At 34.2% G+C, this 24,776-nt stretch overlaps 1 protein-coding gene across 4 annotated transcripts in view; it reads left to right on the top strand.

Annotated features, from left to right (window-relative positions):
• DMD (dystrophin) overlaps positions 1-24,776 on the top strand; it is a gene marked incomplete at both ends in the record, with an annotated part of 2,101,015 nt that overhangs the window by 1,370,622 nt on the left and 705,617 nt on the right. For 2 of the 4 annotated variants that reach the window (XM_080719244.1, XM_080719243.1), the window contains one exon: positions 8,937-9,169. In XM_080719244.1, the coding sequence (XP_080575370.1) occupies positions 8,937-9,169 (233 nt within the window). Of the gene's footprint in view, positions 1-8,936; positions 9,170-24,776 lie in introns of those variants that run through there. The other 2 variants (XM_080719246.1, XM_080719245.1) reach the window with 1 other exon arrangement.

Here is a 24,776-nt window from a genome sequence, read left to right as displayed (position 1 = left end):
TTTGTTGTCATAATTGGGAGTTGTTCTAGGAAGGATATGCACAAATAATGCTGATCTTGCCATGAGTAGGAGAAGCACTCAAAACTAATAATTATCCAAGCCAAATGCCAGTAGTGAGGCCGAGAAGCCCTTCTTTTCATAGAGTGTATGGAGGATATATTCATATAATAGTTTATGAATTCATATACTATAGAAGGGCACTTAGAAGATGGAAAATAAAAAAAGGAAAAAGCAAGGGTTATTTCTGCAAATTAGTTATGGAAGAATACATGTTTGGATGAAGTCACATTGGAGATATTCCTCAAGAGTATTGCTTAAGTTATGGAGGAATGCCTAAAGATCATTACAATCCATATTATTATGGCTAGATCGGGCAATCTATCAAAAATTAGAAAGAGCCAGGCATGGTGGTGCACGCTTGTAATCTCAACATTTGGGAAGCTGAAACAAGAGGATCACAGTTCATGGCCAGCCTCAGCTACTTAGTGAGGCCCTCTGCAACTCAGTGAGACTCTGTTTCAAAATAAAGAATGAAAAATAGGGCTGGGTGTGTAGCTCGGAGGTAGAATGTCCCTGGGTTCCATCTCCAGTACCGCAAAAAAAAATTAAAAGCATATGAGATTTATTTTAAATATAATATACTTGAAACATATAACTCTAATAGTTAAATATATTCAGTGATAAATAATCCTATTGAATGGGACATGTAGGAAATGATTCTTATTAACACATGATTCTTGGAAATGTGTGTAGTGGTTAATCAACCTGTCTTAGTGCTTTGTTACTTGTTAATGTGAGATCCAAGAGAAGTTACTTTTCCTTTTGGTAAAATGAGAATAATAATATTTACTCTGAAAGTTTGTAAAACTGAAATGAAACAGTGTTTATAAAAAATGCTGATTTTAGTAGTGTTAGTAGTAATCTCACTTTTTCTAAACAGAGCAGATACTTGTTATTTTGTCTATATTCTTAATAAGAATGAATAATTATTATGGAAGATAGGTAGCATAACTGAGTTTCAAAAATCCATAGGTCCTACCTAGGTGTCCATCAACAGATGAATGGATTACAAAATTATGGGATATATACACAGTGGAATTCTACTCAACAATAAATAAGAACAAAATTATGTCATTTGCAAGAAGATGGAAGAACCTGGAGAACATTACGTTAAGTGAGATCAGCCAGTCACTAAAAGTTAAGGATCATATGTTTTCTCTGATATATGCAGGATAGGAAGTAATGGGGATACCAGAGACACCCCAAATAATGGAGGAAAAACCTCAGTGGAGCCAGAGAGGTAGTTTAAGGGAAGGGGAGGAAGAAGAGTGAGGTTCATTGAAGAAATTACTACCACTGGCTATTCGTACATATTTGAAAATACCAATGTCAAAATGGCAATCTCAGTTCTCTGTATGGGGAAGGGGAGAGATGGGGAGGCATAGGGGGATACCAAGCATTGTATGCATGTATATCACTGTCCACATGAGTTACATTATGTGAGACTATAATGCACAAATACATATTTAAAATAATAATCAAAAATTTAAAAATTTCATGGTTCCCATACCTAGTATACTTTTGTAAAGTAGAAAAATATAATTTATTATAAATCCCTGAGTTCTAGTTCTTTAGGCCTTGATCCTGTATAACACAAGCCCTTATTGTTCTAAAATGTAAATTATATGACAGTTCATTTATATGATTTAATTGCTCCTTAGGAAGATAGAAAAATACAGGCAAAATAAATATGTATTCATAACATTGTTTCTTATTGTTCAACTTATACATAGAGACTATAAATAGAGGGGAAAAGTGAGGTTATCTCCTACATATAATATGATTCTTCTTTCTTAAAATTCAGACATGATTTTTAATTTTGATAACAAGTGCCCTCACATATTTTGTTTAGCCATATGTCATCCTTTTAAATATTTAAAAAGAAAATATTCCCCAATGTTGCTTACTGTTATTTTATCTATTGATGAGATGGAAGTAGTTATCTTTCCTATGTCCCATAATAGTTTGACCCTATTTATCATTGTTGTCTCCTGCTGATATGGCATGGTGAGGAGAAAGGTATACTTAACAGCATTTTTTATATTCTCCAGCATAACACTGAATGAGAATCACTTATCATTTAGTCAGTTGACTGATTTTTTCAAATATAAAAATAAAGCAAACAACAAAAGTTAACCACATTCACACAACAAAGCTAGAAATAGAATATGTGCTTTCCACATTCTTATCAACCAAAGGAGACCTGTGAATTACAGAAAAAACTGCATGTGACTACTTCAAAGGAAATATGCCAAACGCATTGTGTGTGTGTTTTTCTGAAAGATTTAGTTGCTTCTTTAAAGCTCTAAGTAAAGCTGTTAGTCTGACTAATCACGTACCTCTGAAACCAATTAAAAATGTAGACTAGAGAAATGTCTTCAAACACTTTTGAAAAAATAAGTGTCCCTTCCTAAAACCAACACCTTTTAATTAACAAAATACTCAGAGCAAAGCTGTGGTTTGCAAGAGTATATTTCACCTACTGTTATTCATTCTACTAATCTGATGGGCTGAAGTCAATTCATATTAGCTCTTTTCAGCTTGACTTTTGGCCTGCTTAACAATAGATGGAAAAGTGTATTTTTTTGCAGTCATTTAAATTTTCTAACAAATAGATGAGTGAGTATAGCACAATCATTAGTAACCAGAAGACTATCCAAGTGCATGTACTCTCTCTTTCTCTCTTCACACACACACACACACACACACACACACACACACACACACATATACATACAGATATGATATGTATATTTATCTGGCTGACTTAATTGTATGCATTGTAATACATATAGATATGGAAGTGACTGAACTGAAAAGACATCAGTGTTCCTGGAGGAAGGGGTAATTAATGATGTGACATCAGAAAGACTATTCTTTGTCAGGATCTCATGCAGGAAGAAACATTTTCTCCAACACATTTGGAAGGAATAACCTTAGTCCCCACAGTGGTTAGAAAAACTGAGAGCTGAAGCAGCCAATTCCAGGGCAATTTCTTGTATCTCCAAATAAGAGCCTGAGGTTAAGAGTAGATGTCCAAAAAAGCTGATAAGAATAGGGGGAGGAATAAATGGGACATGGAGAGGATCTCTACCAACTTGCAGGGAAGCCATCTCCTATCTTTCATGGGGAGGAAAACTGGAAACCCATTCCCTAACATACTGTTGAAAATTCTGTGTAGATGCCAGGTCTGCCAGAACTTTCTTATAATATACCTGGGAGGCTGAAACAGAAGAATCAGAGGTTTGAGGCCAGCCTCAGCAACTTAGTAAGGCCCCAGGCAACTTAGTGATGCCCTGTTTTGAAATCAATATGGGATATAGCTCAGATTTAGAACACCCCTGGATTCAGTCCCCAGTACCACAAAAAAAGGAAAGAAAAAAATAGAGAAAGAGAAAATTCTGTGTAGTAACTTTTTTTTTTTTTTTTGGTGGTACTGGGGTTCCTGGAAACTCTTCTACCTCCAAGCTACACTCCCAGACCTATTTTGTATTTTTTATTTGGGAACAGGGTCTCTTAAGCCAGCAAGGCTGGCTTCGAAATGGCGCAATCCTCCTGTCTCTGCCTCCCAAGTGCGGGGATTACAAGCGTGTGCCATCACGCACACTGTTGTGAAGTATCTTTTTACACAATTAAGGTAATAGGATAATGCACTCTCAACCTATCTTCTATTTTTTAAATTATGTTTAAAAGAAAAACCCCACTTGGAATAACCTGATACTACTGCCTGAAACTTAGAGTCACATTGCTCACATTGTGAAAAATCACTCAAACTGCCCACTTCACAGATCTAAACAGATTTATCTAATGAAATGGTTTACATATGTTTCTAGTGATTTGACATAACAGAAAATAAACCCATTTTACTGTTATCCAGAAATGCAGCATAAGTCAATATAATATACATAATAAGATCGAGATTCTTAGACTTAAAAGCTTCTCAAACATTTTGCTTGAAAAATATGCATATATATGTATGTATGTATATATATATATATATATATATATATATATATACACAAGTCTCTTAAGGAAAAAATATTTTAAATAGTATTGTTCTACAAAGCATAGGCCCTAATAAAATGTATGAAGTAAATGGACATTAGCTTTTTTGTACTTTTGTATGAAATTACTACTTGAGACCCAAAATTTCTGACTTTAGAATATAATTCTCAATTATTATCAGCTACCCTTTAGACTCATACAAAACAATTGGGAAATGATAGTGTCTTTAGTTAATGATTTGCGGTAAATTGGATTTCCATTTTCCATATTCAAAAGAATAAAATTGGATGCTTATAATATATTCTATTGAAGAATGAAGAATCAATTTAAAATGGATAAAAGACCAAAAGATAAGACAGAAAATATAAAACTCCTAGAATAGAACTAAGGATAAAAGTTTGTGGACATTTGTCTTGGCAATGTTTTTGTTGTTTTTTATATCCTATCAAAAATGAGACTATAAGAGAAAAATAAAAAGACTACAAACTAAAACACTTCTTCACAGCAAAGTAAACAATCAGTGATCTAAAGCAGCAGCAACCAGTGGGGTTAGAAAAATATTTGCACAACATATATCTGATAAAGAGTTAATAATACAACTCAATAGTAGAAAAATAAACTGATTTAAAATAGGCAAAAGCTCTGAATAAAATTTTCTCAAAAGACATAAAAATGACCAACAGATGAATGCATAAGTACTTAGTTTCATTAGTCATCAAAAACATTATTAAATGCTACCATGATACCCCACTCCTCTTAGGACGGTGTGTGTGTGTGTGTGTGTGTGTGTGTGTGTGTGTGTGTGTGTGTGTGTTTAGCTGGAGATTGAACCCAGTGGCATTCTACCTCTGAGCTATATCCCCAACCCTACTTTATCTTTCATTTTGAAAGAATGTCTAGGCTAAGTTGCTGAGACTGGCCTCAAATATGTGATTCTCCTGTCTCAGCCACCCACGTTCTAGGAAATGAAATCAGTATCTCAAAGTTATACCTGTATTCACATGTTCATTGTAACATTATTCATAATATTTCCCAAACGGAAATAAACTGTCTATTGATGTCCAACCAGATAAACTGTAATATATAGAAACAATGAAATCTGTTCAGCCTTAGAAAAAAGAATGTAGTCTTGCCATTTGCCACAACATGGATGAACCTTAGGGATATTATACTAAGTGAAATAAGCCAGACACAGGATGAAAAAAATATTTCAGTACCTCACTTATATGTGGAATTTAAAAATATTATATATACAGAAATAGAGAACAAAACAGTAATTGCCAGTGGTAGAGAAATGGGAGTAAAGCTCAAAAGAAGAAAAATAGCAGAAATGCAGAATCTATATATCAATCATGAGGTCGACTATAGCTTAAAAAATTGTACTACCAAATGCGTACATTTTAGCTGCTCCTGCCACAAAAGAGGTAATTATATGAGATGATTTTTAATTTGCTTCACTATAATACTATCTATGGATGTCTATCCATATATTTTAATATGTGTATTTTATAAAGATCATAGAAATATGCCTCTACATATTTTCTTTAACACCATGTTGTATACTTTAGATATATACAATAAAATTTAAACCACAAACCAACTCTAAAACCTAATGGTGGTGTAAAATATTTTTCATCTTAGTGATAAGTAGATTTAAGTGAGAAAACGTTAAAGACAATAAAATGTTTACGACCTAAAAGAATGTTGTAATTCTATTCCTCGTGAAGACTTTTTAGTTATGTACTTATCCTGGTCCTCCAAAAACCACAAAAATTTAGGATAGGCATATGAATAAGAAATGAGGCTTTGGAGAAGGAAAAGAAACACTTTAGGAAACATGGAGAATTTCTGAGGAGATACAAAAAGTATAAAATGATCTGTACTAATGGGAGAGTGCAGAATAAAGACTGAGGTGTGGGGAGAATGGAGAGAAATAAGGCTGGATTTTGAAGTCGGATTCAGATAATAGTGCCTAGAATGCCATGCAAATATAGAAAACGAGGAGTCAACAAACATTGAAAAAAGAGAAAAGGAAGAAAAAAATCCCCACACAATTACCTTCCATTTTCTGCCCTAACTAGTGGCTTTTTCTGTATTATTATCTTCTTCTACAAATAGCTAAAATAACCTAAATAGCAGGAGCTTCAACAAGTTCTGTGTTCTAGCCTTGAAGAAACCAGTCCTTTTTGCCAACTTTCAAAACTCACAATGGATAGAAGACTTGCACATTTACTAAAAAAAAATAATAATAATAATAAAGCATACTGTGCCTATGATTCTCAAAAATTGAATTCATTTATTCAGAGAACACTGCTGGACACCAACTCTGTTGCAGGACCTGTGCGACATGCAAGGATTAGAGGTAACACAGACATACATGAGTCTCCATCCCTTTCTGACCAGTGTAAGGATGTTGATAGCTGGTGATGGAGACCTGAAATGAATGTTCCGTACAGAAAGGGCTGTGTTGCCAGACCTCTTAATTTGCTACAGTTTTTTTTAAAATGAGAGTTGTTCCTTTTCCCACAACAGATAATTTTCCAGTATTATCATCCTAATGTCCCTTTTTATATTTTTTAATTGTCTTAAGTCCGCTCCTTTTGAGTCTCAAGCTCCAGCCTATCTTTTCAATAGACTTTTTTAAAGTACATTCCATAAAATAGTAGTATGTTCATTTAATTCTGATAATTCTCTGCATTCGTGTACTTCCCTATATTGAAATTTATGATGACATAATAATTTCCACTTCATTAAGTACTTCTTTGTTGATACAGTGTAAGTCTAAAGAAAAAAAAATCTCTTTTCCTCCTCTCATTTGAGAGTCAAAATTTCAGTAAGTCAAGTTAAAAAAAATCAATACTATTGGACATTTGGCATAACCTTGAAATCCTCCCAGTCTGCTATATTTTGCCTTGGTAGCCATCATGTATCTGTTTTAGGAACAATTTGTTCATGTTTTTCAATCCCCTGGTGTTGTGCAGTTAACTCCTCCAGTGATGTTTTAATTTTGCTCTTTTCAGTCTTACCCATGTATCCTCTTCAGGAATTTAGCCCTGCTGCTTGAATCCCTTTTAAGATTTCTATACCTTGTCTGTTCCCATGCACAGTTCTCCTGGACTATGGATTCCAAGATGGTATTGACACTTCAAATAATGTTTCCTTCTTTCTGGAAAGAACCTGAGTAGCAAAATAGCTTCTTCCTTATCTTCTCAGTATTATTCTCTTTGTCATTACTCGTTGGCATTAGCTTTTTATTCTATCTGGCATATTCAACACTTTCTTTCTGCTTTGTTCAACATTAGTCCTTACATCTGTAGGAGACTCTTGGTAACTCTGAGAAGTTTGAGAGACAAGAAACATTCCTGCATCCCTCTCATAATCTGCTCTAATGAACAGACAACTTTTAGTGCACACACAGCCATAATATTTGATGCATGACCACCTCAGAATGAAAATCCTGTTTGACACATTTCATGTCACTAGAATAGATCCTTTGTCCATGCCCCAGAGATCTCCCACTGAGATAATTTTTGCAGCTATCTCTGGAAGCTTCCATTCTGAACTACATAGTCCCATATTTCTTTGCTGTTAGTTTCCGGGTTATATTATGTTCCCGAAACCATTGTCCATAAACTAGATTAACTGTTTCTTTCTTGTACCACTCACCATTAGTATCCCATCTGTATGAGGATCACAGCAGCATAGTTTAGTCTCCTTCAGTCAATAAATAGCTTCTGATAGTCCATGAACTGAGTTTTCCCCAGTATTCAGATTTGATGTCCTTAACTTCAACTTCTTATTTCATAAAGTTCTTTTTTGTTAAATAATAATAATAATAATAATAATAATAATAATAATGACATTTATAAAAAATAGTAATGATATTATTGATTACCTACTGGTTTCAGGCACAATGCTAATATCACTATAATGATGATGATATTGATATTAATAATATTTCTGATGTCATATGGTTATTGCTTGTATTAGTCATTAAATCCACATACCTGCCCTTGTGACACTTCCGCTATTACCATTCTTTCTTTACTGAGGAGAAAAATTGAAGCTTAGAGAGGTTAAATAACTTAACGGAGGTCCTAGAGTTCCTCAGGCAGGAAGCAGGATTGTCTCCCAGATGTTTTCACTCCAGATTTCAGATTGTAATCATTTCCATTTGCTATCTTACACTCCAGTGTTCAACACTATTAATATTAATCTAAGATTTCTTAATGACCTTGAAACAAGTGTTTCAAGTCCAAGTAGAAAAACTTTGCTAGTTCTGGTTCTCCAAAAGTAACAGACCTTTGTTTTGCTTCACCACTAGAAACTTTATTACCACTCTAAAAGAAAAGAGGAAAAATGAAATAAACTACTCCCAATATAAAATACAGAGCTAAGACAAGAACATTTCTTTGGCTTTGGTTTCCCTAGGTCTTCCTCCAAAGTAATTTACTTCTTATTCAAGGAAGTCATAAGCAAGAATAAGATCTTATCCAAATCCTTAGTTTTTCTTAGAAGTAAGTAAAACTTGTTCACCTAGAAATGTCAGAATACCTTTGTTTATCAGGTTCACAATCATGTAGTTATTATTGAGAATTATTATTTAAATCATTTGTTCAGGCATGAGAATATGCTAATCTTTCTGAAATATTATTAAATGTGTATTAAAGAAAGTTTATCTTTGAATCTTCCATGATTGATTACTTCCCAAAATATCCACATTGTTATAAATAAGCACATATAATGTTGTAAATATTAGTTTGTCTCATGTCATTGTCTTTCAATTAAAATTGATTTATTGTTATTGAATTTGGCTCTTTAGCTTGTGTTTCTAATTTTCCTTTTTTTGTTTTTTTTCTTTTGAATTTTAGCTCCTAGTCAGACTGTTACTCTAGTGACACAATCTGTGGTTACCAAGGAAACTGTCATCTCCAAACTAGAAATGCCATCTTCCTTGCTGTTGGAGGTACCTGCTCTGGCAGATTTCAACCGGGCTTGGACAGAACTTACCGACTGGCTTTCCTTGCTTGATCGAGTTATAAAATCACAACGGGTGATGGTGGGAGATCTTGAAGACATCAACGAGATGATCATCAAGCAGAAGGTATGGGTAAAAAAGATAAAAGCTGGCAGATTTTTGTTAAGGACATATTTTCCACTAGTTACTTTACTGTCCCTTTGCCACCAGTGTTTAGACAGCTCTTCATCTATCAGCAAGCACACAACTCTCTATAACCTGTTCACCCTAAATATGATCAGTCGTATGAACTGATGCACTGAAATAGCCATGAATTGAAAATGGAAAATAAGAGGGGAAAAACATAAATCTTCAAGTATAATTAGCTTGGTTAAATGCACTAAGCAATTGATATGTTAAAAATCTCTTTGACACCAAATAAGTAGCTCCATTGAGCGGTCTATATTTAATCTGTTTGTTTTGGCACTATATAGCCATACCATATCACAGAATCAAACATGATAATCTGGAACTTGTTATTATTCACTCTTCTTAGTTGTCTGTGCTAATTTTCCTCCTCCATTGATAAGGGTAATTAAGATTTAGCTATAAATAAAAAGTAAAAAATAGAAGATATTAAAAATACCCTTGATAGCAATATTAGTACTTATGCTCTTTCATATTCAAGTAAACATGTGTTAATACAGTATTCCATTTCTCAGCGTCATTGCAATCAGTTAGGTAGAATTATCACATCAACTAGAAACCTAAGAACATATTGATATGTGATTCACCTAATTAGAACAAATACACTATATGTCTTTTACATTTCTGAATAAATAAAGGCAATTTTGAAAGTTTTATGCACTAAAGTCATTTCACTTGTAAATATTTCAATCATTTCTAAAGAAAGGGCAAAACTGGATGCATTTAGGTATCATGGAATTAGCTATGGGAAAAGCAAGGAATGAGGCAAAGTGAAGGGGACATTTTCAAACTAAACTTCAGCAATTCATTAGGAACAAAAATAATTCCATAATTAAAACACTTGCATTTATAATACCTTGAGTTTGGACACACAGGACTTGGATTTTGTGGCCTCCTTTTGTCATTTGTGAATTACATAATTGTGGTTAAGTCATTCTCTGCATGTTATTTTCCATTTCTGCATATACATTTGACATTTGTCATAAAGTGATAGACATGTGTGTATAGACTCTATGGATATGAAGCTTTTTTCTACTACTTCTTAACAAATATTCCTAGCCATACTTTTCAGAAAACAGCAATTGTGACAGATAAATCTTACAGACATATATTCTTTTCTCTTGCTAAACAGTAAGGATGCTTATTCTGTTTCTTTCTTTTGCATGAAAATAATTCATAAAGATACCCACTTCTTATCTTTTATAATTTCAATTGCAAATTAGTCAAAAAATGGCCCCAAATAATTATTAAACCAATGTTTGTTTGCATGAAATGGAAAGCGAGGTAAATTTAGAAAAGAGTTTATTTTACCAAGAAATAAATAGTTCATTTGTATACAGTTTTAAATAAAACAATCCTAAACTTTAATGTTTGCATGAGAAATGAGATAATATTTTAAAAGGGTTTTAAGAACTGCAGAAATAATGTTGTAAGCTATTTATTCATATATTACTTTAATTGAGTTACTACTAAGTACTTGGTAAATGAAGAGTTAAACGGAGAGAAATGCACAGGTTAAATATAGTAAAAAGGGAAAAGGTAATAACATTATAGAGATAAATTTGATCAATTGATTTATTGATTGTAGTACTGGGAATTGAACCCAGGGCCTTGTATCTGCCTGGCCAACTCTCTAATTGAACCACATCTATTACACTAGAGATTAATTTTAGAATGATAATTACAACATATTTAGCATTCATTATATGCTAATCACCGATCTAACTATATCTCATGTATTATTTAATGCTCATAACAATAATATAAAGCAGATGCTAAGGCATGATTAGATTAAATAGCCACCCAAGATCAAGAAAAGCCGGTAATGGTATTTTAACTCAAGCAGTGTCCTGATCCTTAAACATTTTTTTTTTTTTTACCTTCCCTGGGCATATTTAGATAACAATCTAGGGACTGACTTCAGAAAAAAACAGCCAAGGATGCGAACAGAGAAAGGAATAACTAGATGAATTATATAAAACTTAAACCAAAAAATTAAATAACAAGTTAGAACAAACCAGCTAATTAAAAGGAAAATAGAAATCTAGACAGTGGTCACCCTTAAAGAATTTTACATGAGAAAGTAAAATCAAATGCAATTAATTTTTATTGTCTATCAGAGTTCTCAGATACAAGCAATAGAAATACTTCTCCGACTAAATTAAACGGAAAGTACATTTGCTAGAATTATCTTGAAGGCAGTAGAACTAGGCTTAGAAAAAAAAAAGAAAAATATCTGGGTACTTGGTGAGCAGAAACTACTTAAGTCTCTTTATGATATTCTTTTTTTTGCCATCCTGTATAATTTTTCAAAATTCAAAGCCTACAAGAGTGTCCATTTGACCTTGTTTTGGTCATATTCATCTCTTATTTAGAGAATAGCAGAGAACTTTGATTTAAAGCCTTCTCCTCTCAAAGTCCTAAAGAGGAAAAAGAGAATAAATCCGGGAAGAAAGAATAGAGGGAGAAAGGTGGATGAGAAATTAGTTTTGTTACCAAATATAGATTTAGGAGGCTATATGATATTGTTATTTTTACGCTACTGATATCTGGTCGCCTCTACTAATTATAGTCTTTTTCCAAGTCATTTTGACCAAATATTCACCACTAAATGTGAAACACAGTGCTTATCATAAATAGAGAATTGAATTGGAAAAAGCATTTTATCCTCTAATAGGACCTCTCCAGGCTGGGATTGATAAATTTGGCCAATCTGGACAAGATGATAATAGCCTTGGTTCAACGTTCATTTTTAACTACACATTACACTGTTACCTGGAAGATTTCATTATCTAAAGATTGAGCAATTTTAGTTGTTGTAGTGTATATGTAAATGGGCCACAATTACTTGGATGTGTTTAATTTTTATTGTTGTTAGGGTCAAAGTCCTTAGTAAAACATATTATTTTTAAACTCTGGCTATATCTTCACAAAGAACATTTAAATGGCTCTAAATTCTTTCTGATTATAACTTCTGCTGAATAATTCAGCCACAGTCTAATGGCAAAGGAACTTGTCATGTTCCTGAAGTACTGGTGGAACAATGTGTGTGTGTGTGTGTGTGTGTGTGTGTGTGTGTGTGTGCGCGCGCGCGCGCGCGCACAGGGGATAGGGTAACACCAAATGGCACTGATGGTTTAAACTAAAAACAAAATTAAACAAAAGAGTGTTTCTTGATTATATTCTATTGTCATTATCCTAGCAGAAAGTGAGTAATACAACTAGGTTCCCAAACTGAACAAACAAGAAGAGTTACAGACAATTTAGTTAATTGGTCCAAGGTCATTTAGTAAAAGTAATTGTCCTAACATAAACCCAAACCTTTTGGGAATAAACAATGTGTCTTTCTTTTTCTCTCTTTTTTTTTTTTCTGCCTGCCCCCACCCATGCTTACATACCTTCTCATTTCTATGCCAAACTTAAAACAAGCACATTTTATTTCTTTGGGCATCCACCAGATTTCACAAGTTGGATCCCAGTCATCTTAGAGCAAGGACATTGATTATTCTATTTTTTCCTTATTAAATAACTATCCAGCCTTTATCTTTTCAGTTTCTTTTGGTACAATTTTGCCTAAGAAACACCATGCCAGAGTGTGCTGATCACCCATATACAGAAGTCATGAATTGCGTCCTACCAAGAATGATGCCATAATTGTTTTACCAAAGATATTTGAAAGTTCTTGCTTCAGTTATCTCCAGAAAAATGTACATGCTTCCAAATAACTCAGTACCCTGTGGATCAGTACTTCATATTTGCACAACGTTCTGTCCTTAACTCAGGATGGGGGAGCAAGTCACTGCTATATTCACAGAAGAATGTAGATATGTCAAAGTCAGTAATGTAACTTACTTTATACTCTTTGGTCTTGACAAAAAAAAAATCCTCTTAAATAAAAAAGGTCGCCGTGCGTGGTGGCGCACGCTTGTAATCCCCACACCTGGGAGGCAGAGACAGGAGGATTGCGCAGGTTCAAAGCCGGCCTCGCTGGCTTAAGAGACCCTGTTTCCAAATTAAAAAATATATATATAAAATAGGTCTGGGAGAGTAGCCTGGAGATAGAAGGGTTTCCAGGAACCCCAGTACCACCAAAAGAATAAATAAATATAAATAAATAAATAAAAAAGATCAAAGTTACAAACACAAACAAATGCACATACACACACATACATACACACACATCTCATTTTCTATATCACATAATAAAATTTTTATGGGAAATGATATCATATACTTTTTGGCTTAAAGATAAACATATGCTATACTAAGCCACATATTTCAAAGTCATGCATAGAAATGCATATCTTATTACATTTTAATCCACTGTAAAATTTTCTGTCAAATCTTATCAAGCAAAACTGAATCATAGTATTTACATGAATTTTAATAAAAGCCAGTACAGTATGTTTTCAATGAAATACTAGAGGGATTCTAATTTTTAAAAACTTGTCATTTTTTGTAAATAATGAGTTTTATTTACAAGTTTCCTTGCTTAACTTTAGGTTCCTTCATATGAAATGATTTTTATTATTTTAATAAAGACCTAGCCGTGTGTGGTGGCGCACGCTTGTAATCCCTGTGCTTGGGAGGCAGAGACAGGAGGATCACGCTGGCTTAAGAGACCCTGTTTCCAAATAAAAATATAAAATAGGTCTGGCAGTGTAGCCCTGAGGTAGAAGAGCTTCCAGGAACCCCAGTACCACAAAAAAAAAAAAAAAAATTCTTGAATCTTCCCGAACTTTTTTCACAAGCAAGCAATATAGTTGAATGGTTTTGAATTTTTTGAAATTAATGTAATCATATTATACCCCAAATCTTACTATTTGCCTTTTGGGTTTTATATTTCACCATAGCTTTGGATTCTTCAGTTCTGTAATTGAAATTATAGTAAATTGTAATATAATTTCTTACTATCTTTAATGTTAGAGGAATGCTAGCTAATGTTAAGTACAGGTTAATTTTCTTTTATTAGTTCATTCAACAAACAGTCTTTGAAATGTCATGTTAACAAAGTAAGCTAGACATGTATGTAACTATGAGGAAACAATATTGGAAAGAGTAGAGTAGGACTTTGGATTCGATTTTTATCTCTTTGTGAATGATAATAATTGAGAATGAGATTAGGTACTGATTACTCCTCATAATCAGTAACTGTGTTTGCACATTTATCCACACTTGTATAAAAATGATCACTTCTGTTAAAGTGATATATACGTAATTAAATATACAAGTAAACATTTTAATAATCTGTAATTAAATATTATTTTTATCCCCTCCCTTAAATGCATACTTTGGAGACTCCTGAGTTACAGTGTCAGACAGATTCTTTAGAAATATAATGCTGGACGTGGTGGCGCACGCTTGTAATCCCTAAACTTGGGAGGCGGAGACAGGAGGATCGCGCAGGTTCAGAGCCAGCCGCGCTGGCTTAAGAGACCCTGTTTCCAAATAAAAATATAAAATAGGTCTGGGAGTGTAGCCCAGAGGTAGAAGGGTTTCCAGGAACCCCAGTAACACACACACACACACACACACACACACACACACACACACAGAAATATATTGACTGCCTTTTAAGTGATTTTGGTATAAGACTGAGTTTTAAATTTATTATTTACTAAACACTTGCTGGTGAAATGCTTCCGTGTTTTCTGCTCTTAGATATTTAAATTAAGAAAGAGGAGCCTCCAACTATAGAGTGTATCTTCTTTACGGGAAACATAAGAGGCAGAGGGTAGTCATTCCTGTAAAGAAAAAAGAAGTTCCCTGGTGGTTTCAATTATATACATAGAATAGAGTATCAACCAATCAATTGTGATTTATTTACTACCTCTAAATATCTGCCTGCCTTATAGAGAAGGAAATTAAGCTATGTTTCTCTTCTCAGGTATCTTGTTGATTTTTATTCAATAATCTGGGGATGAATATTGATTTTACGTATATTTTAATGTTTTTAAATTTCATAGACTAAGGTAATTGCTCAGGAATTTTCAAGATGGTCATAGTTGTATTAATTTTTAAAGAGAAGCAGTAGTGTGTGACTGTGTTTGTTGTGAACACTAAAAATATACTAGAGGTTTTTATACTTGTTTTGAATCAATTTTTATTCCATTTATAAAAGTAATTTTAAATGTCCTTTTAGTAATCCATAAATACTTCTAGATCCCCTTATCTTTATTTTTCATATTCAATGTAAGTATCATATTTAAGAGTTGAATTATATTTATACAAATATATGTATGGATATCATATGATGTAGTCAAGGAAAGAATATATTCTGTATTATTTATCTCAGGAACAGAAATTCCTTGATTTACTGATATACTTTCCCTTTGATTATGGAACTAGAATGAACTTTGTATGAAAGACTTAACACTTCTATTCCAATTTAATGTATATTCAATTCTAGAATTGTTTTCAAACCCACCAACTAGAAATAGGAAAAAGAAAACCCATGGGGAAGCATATTACAATAGTGCCACCCCTCGTCTGCAGTTTGGCCTTCTGCGATGTCAATTATCTGCATTGAACTATGGTGTAAAGATATTAAACAGAAAATTTCAGAAATGAATAATTCATAAGTTTTTTAATTTACTTTCTGAATAGCATTTTCAGATCTCATGCCATCCTTCATCTCGCCTGGCATGTGAACTATCCCTTTGTCAAGTGTATCTACACTGCACACACTCCCTACCTGTTTGTCACTAAGTTAGGACCTCAATTATCACATCAACTATAGTGATATCATAGTGCCTGTGCTCTATTAACCCTTCATTTACCTATCAATGGCCCCAAAGATCAAAAACTGATCTGATGCCAGACCAAGTATGGTGGTGCACACTTGAAATCCCAGTACTTGGGAGGCCGAGACAAGAGGATCGCAGGTTTGCAGCTAGCCTCAGCAACTTAGTGAGGTCCTCTGCAACTTAGTGAGACCTGGTTTCAAAATGAAAAGTATAAAATTGGGCTGAGGATGTAGCTTGGAGGTAGAATGCGCCTGGGTTCCATCCCCATACCTCAAAAAAAAAAAATGTGATGCTGACAATTAAGATATTCCACAAAGAAACCAAGTGTTTTCTTTAAGTGAAAGGTGAAAGCTCTCAACTTAATAGAAGAAGAAAAAAATTGCCTCCTGATAGTGTAACTAAGGTCTATGGTAAGAATGAATATCTGCGAAACTGGAAAGAAAAAAAAATCATACTAGTTCTGCTGTTGCATTTCAAAAAGCAAAATGTATGGCTACTATGTATGATAAATGCTTAGATATGATGGAAACGTTATTAAATTAAGGAGCTTAGTACCACCCGTGGTTTCAGGCTCCCACTGGGTATGTTGGACTATATCCCCTACAGATAAAGCGGGACTAATGTAGATAAATTGAGTTTATTTTATACTTTACATAATGGAAAGAAGAGACTAATTTCCATATAACTCCATGCCCTTTTCTACAACTATAGATGTATATACAAAATCTAAATTGTGGTGGGAGGAAAAATAATTTGCAGCCACTTTGCTGCAGTGAAGCTTTTCTGTCATTCCCTAGCATATGAAAATCACAAAAAGCTTCCACAGATTAAACCAAAATGACCTTTGAGAAATTTGACATAAAAATCAAAGTGCCACTTTACCACTTTTACCCAAGTTTTATTTTTTTAAAGTTATATAATGGATGTTAGGTAGGCAATAGACGTGGACAGTTATTAGGAGCAGGGAAGAGTATCTGGAAACAATGCAAGCAGGCAAGAAGCTCTATATAATAAGATTTTTCAATCAAAATGTGCTCAACATCACAATGAGAATAGACTTTATTTTTAGCATTGGGAAACTTTGTAGGTGAGAAGCATGCAACCATTGCAAGGTGTGAGTTTCAACCCAATCCGATTATGAAGTGACCACACCAATGACTTAGAGTTCACACTCCTTAAAGTTGATTGTAATAATCTGAAATAGAGAGTTGGTGAGGAAATTGCAGCCTTTCAGATTTATTCCTGCCTCTGTTCTGAAGTTTATTTTAATAACTACAATCTCTCTCTCTCTTTTTTTTTTTTTTTTGATACTGGGGATTGAACCCAGGGTCATTCTGCCTCTAAGCTACATGCCCAGCCCTTTTTATTTTTTATTCTGAAACAGGCTGAGGCTGGCCTCAAACCTGTGATTCTCCTGTCTCAGCCCCCATGTGCCTCCACATCCACGTCCAGCTTCTGATAACCGCAATCTTATTTGGTCATTTTAATCAATAATTCACTGTGGAAAATTCTTTTTGTCTATCAACTGCGTCTTTCTTTTATGTAAAGCTTCTTTGACTGTCTTGAACTTTTCTGTCCAAATATTTATTGTCATTTGTATTTTTATATTTTTTATATTTTAGCCCTTGAATGGGTTTTAATTTTCTTAAAGGAATGCATAGTATTCTGTAAGAACATACTAAATGGTTTATAAATATTTTTCATTGCTTTATCTTCATGAGTGGCTAATTTTATTTAGTACTTGGAATTAAACAATCTGGTATAGGACCATATTCTTACTTATGTTTGTTTTAAGCATTAAATGCAGCATGGCTTATGTCTGGTTTTGGTCAGTGATGAAAGAGAGGCTCCTGGGAATTAAATTTACTACCTCAAGCAAACCAATTACAATTTTAGACACTCTAATAATTTTAGCAGTTTAAGGATTTTTTCCAGTTAATACTCTTAAAATTATACTTGACTATCTGTGACAAAAATCCTCCCTACAGTGGCTTGTCTAAATAGAAGTTTATTATTATCATAAAGCAAAAGCTCCAATGCTATATATGCCAGGGTTGGTGCAGCAACCACAAATTTGTTCCAACCTCTTTCTCCATCCCCGGCCATCCTTAAAATGTGACTTTCTTTCCTGTGCTTTTAAAATGGCTAATCTGTCTTGAGGCACTACGTCTATATTTTAATATGGAAAAGTAGAAATTGGGAGAGTAAAATCAGGTTCCAGTTGTGTCTGCTCCTGTTTATGAAGAAAACAAAAGCTATCCTGACAGCCTTACATAAGTCTGCTCATACTGTATTGGCCTGTGTCATGTGACTGCTCTTAAATTCAAGGGAACCTGGGCTGATGGAGTGTTTGAGCATAGTATGCATGTTTCTTTATTCATAAATGAGAACATGAAAGCTAGTGACTTAATCCTAAAATGTGACTCTTCTGGGCCAAGCTTGGATTCTTTTAGTTAATAAGGAAAGAGTGGATATTGGATAGGCAACTGCACAGGAGGGTGAGGGGAGTGGGGTGGGAGCCAGGGGAAGTTCACTGAGTGCTGTTTGAATGTGTCTCTATCACTCTGAACTTGACCATAATGTATGATTACAATGTACCAATTAAAAAAAAGCCAAACTGCTGGGCGTGGTGGCACATGCTTGTAATCCTAGCGCTTGGGAGGCAGAGACAGGAGGATCGCACAGATTCAAAGCCAGTCTCAGCTACTGAGTGAGGCTCTCAGCAACTTAGTGAGACCCTGTTTCCAAATAAAGTATAAAATAGGTCTGGGAGTGTAGCCTGGAAATAGAAAATCCCCTGGGTTCCACCCCCAGTACACGCACACACAAAAAAGCCCAACTCGTCTGCAGAGCACTAGATCCATTAGGTGTTGGCAGGTAGCCCACAAGAAAAGGTAAAATAAGCTGATGAACGTGCATGGCCCTTGCTTATCATAGAAATCAGCCGTGTACCTCTGCATAGCAAGTTCACCGGAGAGTCAGCCCTACAGGTTAGCATTGTTTAGCTGGTCATCTCTCAGTCATTTCTCTATGGAATTCTGTTCTGAAGAACATGTTAAGGAAGAGTTCAAAGAATGTTATCTTAGTCAGATTGAATGTCTCTGAGTCACTCGCTTTCTCTACATATGATTTTACCAAAGTAATCTTTCAGAAATCTTTCCTCTTAGCACTGTGCCTGTAATTTGTGAAGTTGTTACCAGGATAACATCTGTGCCTCTCACCATTATGTACCTACCAGAGACTAACTACACTTTCTCTAGAATAAATTATCTAAGGGAAAGAATTTTACCCATGATTCTACAAAATCAGCTTTCCCTATAAAAATGGATTATTATATAATGTAGTAATTTATCTTTGAACATTTGATTATTAAAGTCTCTATGACAGTTTTAAAGAGCAGCACACAATATAGGGTAGCATTTAAAGACATTAAAATGCCTGAATACATTTTAGCACTTTCCTATATAAAGTCTAAAGGTCAGAAATCATACAATCTTTCACATTCTGCTTGAAATAGAAACCTTATCTCCTCCTTTCAGTGTTCTGCTCCAGAGAAGTTCAATGGCAATATATGAGGAATCATAGATTGTATTTATAGTTATTTTATCTTATTCTTTGAACATTTCTGCTGTTATCTTAGTATATAATATGCTAATAAAGTAGTACATAAATACAATTTTGAGCCTATATGGACTTACTCATATTTTATGTGTGGAAGCAAAAAAATTCAAATAGTACATGTGTATAGTTGAGGCTCAAGAGTGCTTGTTGTTAGTTTGTGCAATGTTCCCTTAGCCCATTACTAAGTACCCTAGTATTTCAATTGTAGTACTTATTGCCCCCCCATAGACCATCATATGATATGAAAGAGCTTAGGTAGATTTATCTGATATAATAGTCTTTCTCATGTATTTGCTTCTCTTTAATGAGAAGCAAACTACTTTTCCAATAGAAAGCATATAGATTGCAATCTCAAATGTTTTTCTAGTCTTAGTCTCTTTAAATGTGAGGTTTTTTTTTGTTTTTGTTTTTTAGCCAGGAGACAAATTTCGACTTTATTCTCATTTGCTTATGACCCTTGAAGCTTAGATTTCAAAGTAAAAGTTAGTAAAAAAAAATTGATTAGAAATATCCTTTTTTCAACCAAATTCTAAATTTTCTCTTTTCTGGTTTTAAACCTCTGTATGAAACTTTTCTTCAATATTTAAGGCATATAAAACTATCCTTTTTTAAACTAAGAATAAAACTCAAGGTCATTGTACCTCTGAGCTGTACCACTAGACATTTTAGTTTCTACTTTGAAATAGAGTCTCACTAAACTGCTGAGGCTGGCCTCCAGCCTCTGACTCTTCTGTCTCAGCCTCCAAAGTACTTAGATTACAGGCGTGTGCCACCACACCCAGCTGAAATCTATCCTTACTATTATACTCATTTATCTTTATACATATAAATTATGTTCCTTTAAAAGGAAATATATAATACTTTACTCACAGTTGGATGGTTCTTTAATAATTTGACTGGAGTAATTTCATGAGATTTAAAGTTTACTGGGGAAAATATTTTGAATTGTTTAGTCTTTGATCTCCCAGTATACACCTAATTATCTCACATAACCTTTAATTGTGTGACAACACTTTGTGCATAATGTACTTATGTTTTTCAAACTCCTATTTTGTATTGGTTTTGTTTTTCAAGGAGTAATTTCCATCCTAAAACCTTGTTTTACTTTCTTTTTACTCCTCTCAGTTTTCTCTTTGGTTTAATATTAAGTAGCCTATGATTTTTTGAAGGAACAGAATATGTAACTAAAGACGCCCTGAGATGTGATTTTTTACGATCATCAGAAATGATGCAGATGTCAATTGTAGTTTTTCTATTAGAAAAGCAATTTCTTGTCCCCAAAATATTATTACTATCCAATGCTATTACATTTTCTAAAGTTCTACCTTTAAAAATTAATTTACTTAGTTTTTGAGCATTGTACCTAAGGATTCTTTGTAAACACAAAAATATTCTAGAAGGATAATCTTTTATAGTCTTACAGATAAAACTCAATAGAATTATTTCTCAACTCCAAAAGCATAAGAAATGGAATTTGTCTTTGTTTTATTAAAATCAATAAAATGCCAACTGAAGTATAATAAATTCTGGGATTGGGTATAGACATGGAATTTTTAGATTACAATATCTTCAATTGCAAATAGAAAACTCAATTTAATCTGACTTAAACAAGAAAGATAATTTAGTGGCTTATATAATAGCAATATTGTGTGGGTTTCAAACATAGGATGATCAAGACTAACCTCATTGCTCAGTTTTCCCCTTTGACAGTGTCATAGCAATTGCAGAGACACATTTTTGCATACACATTTTTAAAAGTGCAAGAATTTCCTCTCTGACCATCAAGTGAAGGCTTTGAGCTCTTCTCTGATTAGACTAGCATAAGTCACTAACCCACACTGGAACCAATTATGGTAACAAAGAGGATGGGAATTCTTACCCTAATTTAATAGTTGCTACGGAAGAGAAAAATTACCAATACACCAACCATAGTCAGTACTCCAAGTTAGAGGGAGCTTCTTGTATTTCAACAGGAGTCAGATTTTAAACCAAATATTATTCCTTTATATTCAGACTAACCATCTTATAAACATGATTTAGTTCTTGTTCTGACTCTATTTTCCTGTTGGTAGTGTTATTTAAGTTATTATTAGGGAATTTGAGAAATAAACAAAAAGAGGACACAATACCATCTCTTTTGTCATTTTAAAAGGAATAAGACTGAACATAAATATTCATTTTTTAATAGCCATCAACAGAAATATAATAAATTTTATAAAATGTATAAATACATGTACAAATATACACTATATAATAGTGTATAATTATACTACTATAATGTACAAAGATTTTCAGCCTGACGTGGTGGCACACTCTTGTAATCTCAGCATTCAAGAGGTTGAGACCAGAGGATTACAGTTCACAAACAGCCTCAGCTACTACTTATTGAGGCCCTTTGCAACTCAGTGAGACCCTGTTTCAAAATAAAGAATAAAAACTAGGGCTGGGGTGTAGCTCGGAGATAAAATGCCCCTGGGTTCTATCCCCAGTATTACAAAAAACAACAACAAAAAAAGATTTTCAGCACTGATAAACAGGAAATGTTGGGTCATTACCCTTTTTTATTTTTTTATTCTTTGTTTCTTGTCCTGTTTTTTTCTTTGTAAACTATTTAATGATATCTCTAAATATGAACTTTTATTCATAACAAGAACCGAGTATCACAGTAAAAAACACTATTATTTTGGTCACTCCACTTTTCCTAAAATATAGAGAAATTTTAGTATTGTGCTAACATTTATTTCTGCTTTTTCCTATATTTCTAGAAGCAGGATGATGAGCTTTGTCTGAAGTCAGGTACCTAAAGGCTTACCTTATATGTTATTGGAAAACTACAATTTCTGTGATCCTCAGTCTAATCATCTTAAAACCAGAACAGCAAACTAGGTTATATTTTAGTTATTTGGAGTTAAAAACACTCTTTTATATTTTAGTAAATAATAAATCTCGGTTCTGTACTTGCATTTTGTATATATTCTTTAAAAATTCTCTGTGATATTCATGCCACCATCTGCTGCGTTACTTTTTCCCATTTTATTTCATTCTAATAGTGACATTTTATATTATGTGTCAAAGAAAACAAATAAGTTCATTTTTAAAACAAATGTTAATTTGACATGATTAAATAGAATTGTATGGACGTTCCTCTTTCTATTCATAGAAATTATCCTTGGTTAAAAAAAATAAGACCCTTGAAAAACCAGTTAGTCATGATGGGTATTTTTGCAGTGTAAATAAATCAAACTTTCAAATCTCAGATGGAATCAAAAGGGCAATAGTAGTACAGTGTTTCAAAGCACCTTGCCATTCGATGCTATGAATTAAAAATAAGGAAAAGTGTTTTTCTCTCTTTTCCAAGTACTCCAGAAAAAGTACATTTTCTTAATAGATGAAAGGTTTTTAGTTAGATTAGAAGAAAACTTGGGAGTCTGGTGAGGCAGGCACCTTCTGTTGAAAGAGATTTTCAAACAACAGAGTCTGATGCCTACGGCCAGAAATGAGATGATTTTGAGAAATGTAATAGCTAGCCATAGGGATGTTTAAGATATGCAGGGAATCTACCCTACTCTCATTCTTCCAACTGTTTCTTACCTTAAGTCTCCAAGTAATTAACAAAGGAGAAAGGGAAGAAAAATGCATGCCTTTATAGGAAGTTTTGCCCCTACACTATACAGATTTTGAGAACAAGAACATTGTAGAACTTAGTGCGAAATATTTACGATTTGTTTAAAGACACTGCCACAGTTTTGGTTCCTTAGAAGCAGTCCCTGATATGAACGTAAGCATGCAGAATAGTTATTTCAAAGTACTTTTGGGGTCAGCAGGATGTGGAAAAGGAAGAAGTTAGGCTATGATACAATCTCAGTTAATATTTCAACCGATCATTCATTGCTTCAGTTAACACTCTCACTTCTGTGATCCAATAAGCCTGACAATGTACACTTTAAAGGAAGGAAGATTGATTTGCTCACAGTTTTGGAGATTTCAGGCTTCAGTCCATGTTAGGCCAGGTCTACGAAGCTCAGGGCATGGCAGTGGGAAGCAGAAAGAGGAAGAGAGCAAGTACCCTGCTCTCACATTAAGGATGCCAGAAGCAAAAGAACAAAAAAGGGTATTCAAAGACACCAGAACAGTCTGGCCACACCCCTAGGGACCCACCTTCTCCAGCCACACTTCACCTGCCTGGGTTACCACCAGTAAATCCAATGACACCCTCATGACTTAATACATCATCTCTGAACTTCTCTATATCTAAGTGTAACATTCAGGGAATTCTGAATGGCAGTAGCCTTTCCTAAGTGTTACATGGTAGGAAGGAACTGTACCTTTCTAAGCCCGTGTCACTGGATATGGGCTTCTCAGGGAAGGAAACAATTTTCACAAAGGAGTTGCTATATTTTGAATGTTTGTGTTCCCCCAAAATGCTTATGTTGAAATTTAATCATTAGGACAATGGTATTAGAAAGAAAGGCTTTTGGAGGTGATTATATCATGAAAGCTATGCCCTCACAAATGTATTTATTGCCTTTATAAAAAGGACTCTAGAGAGATGTCTTCATCTTCCTCCAAGTAAGGATATATAGAAGGTGCCATATTAGAGGAAGGGGCTTTCAGTAGACAATCTACTGGCATCTTGATCTTGGACTTCTAATGCTTCAAATCTGTGAGCATAAACTCTGGTGTTCATAAACTATCTATTTTAATGTACTTTTTAGAGTAGCCCAAAAAGTCTAAGACAGGACTGGGTATGGTAGCTCATGCCTATAATCCCAAAACTTGAAAGGCTAAAACAAGAGAATTTGGGGGAAGCTAAAACAGGAGGATTGTAAGTTTGAGGATAGCCACTGCAGCTTAGTGAGACTCTCAGCAATCTAGTGAGACCATGTATCAAAAACAAACAAATAAAAAATTAGAAAAGGCCTAGAGGTATAGATCAGAGCTGGAATGGCCTTTGGTTCCATTCCCAGTACCATATACATATATCTCTCTCCCCTCTCCTCCCCCTCCTCCTCTCCCCTTTTCCCTCTCCCTCTTCTCTTCTCTTCTCTTCTCTTCTCTTCTCCTCCCCTCCCCTCCCCTCCCCTCCCCTCCCCTCCCCTCCCCTCCCCTCCCCTCCCCTCTCCTCTCCTCTCCTCTCCTCTCCTCTCCTCTCCTCTCCTCTCCTCTCCTCTCCTCTTCTC

Source organism: Muscardinus avellanarius, assembly GCF_963383645.1.
Source record: "Muscardinus avellanarius genome assembly, chromosome: X".
Lineage (NCBI taxonomy): Eukaryota > Metazoa > Chordata > Mammalia > Rodentia > Gliridae > Muscardinus > Muscardinus avellanarius.
Note: the sequence above shows the minus strand (reverse complement) of the source record. Positions and strands in the feature narration are given on the sequence as shown.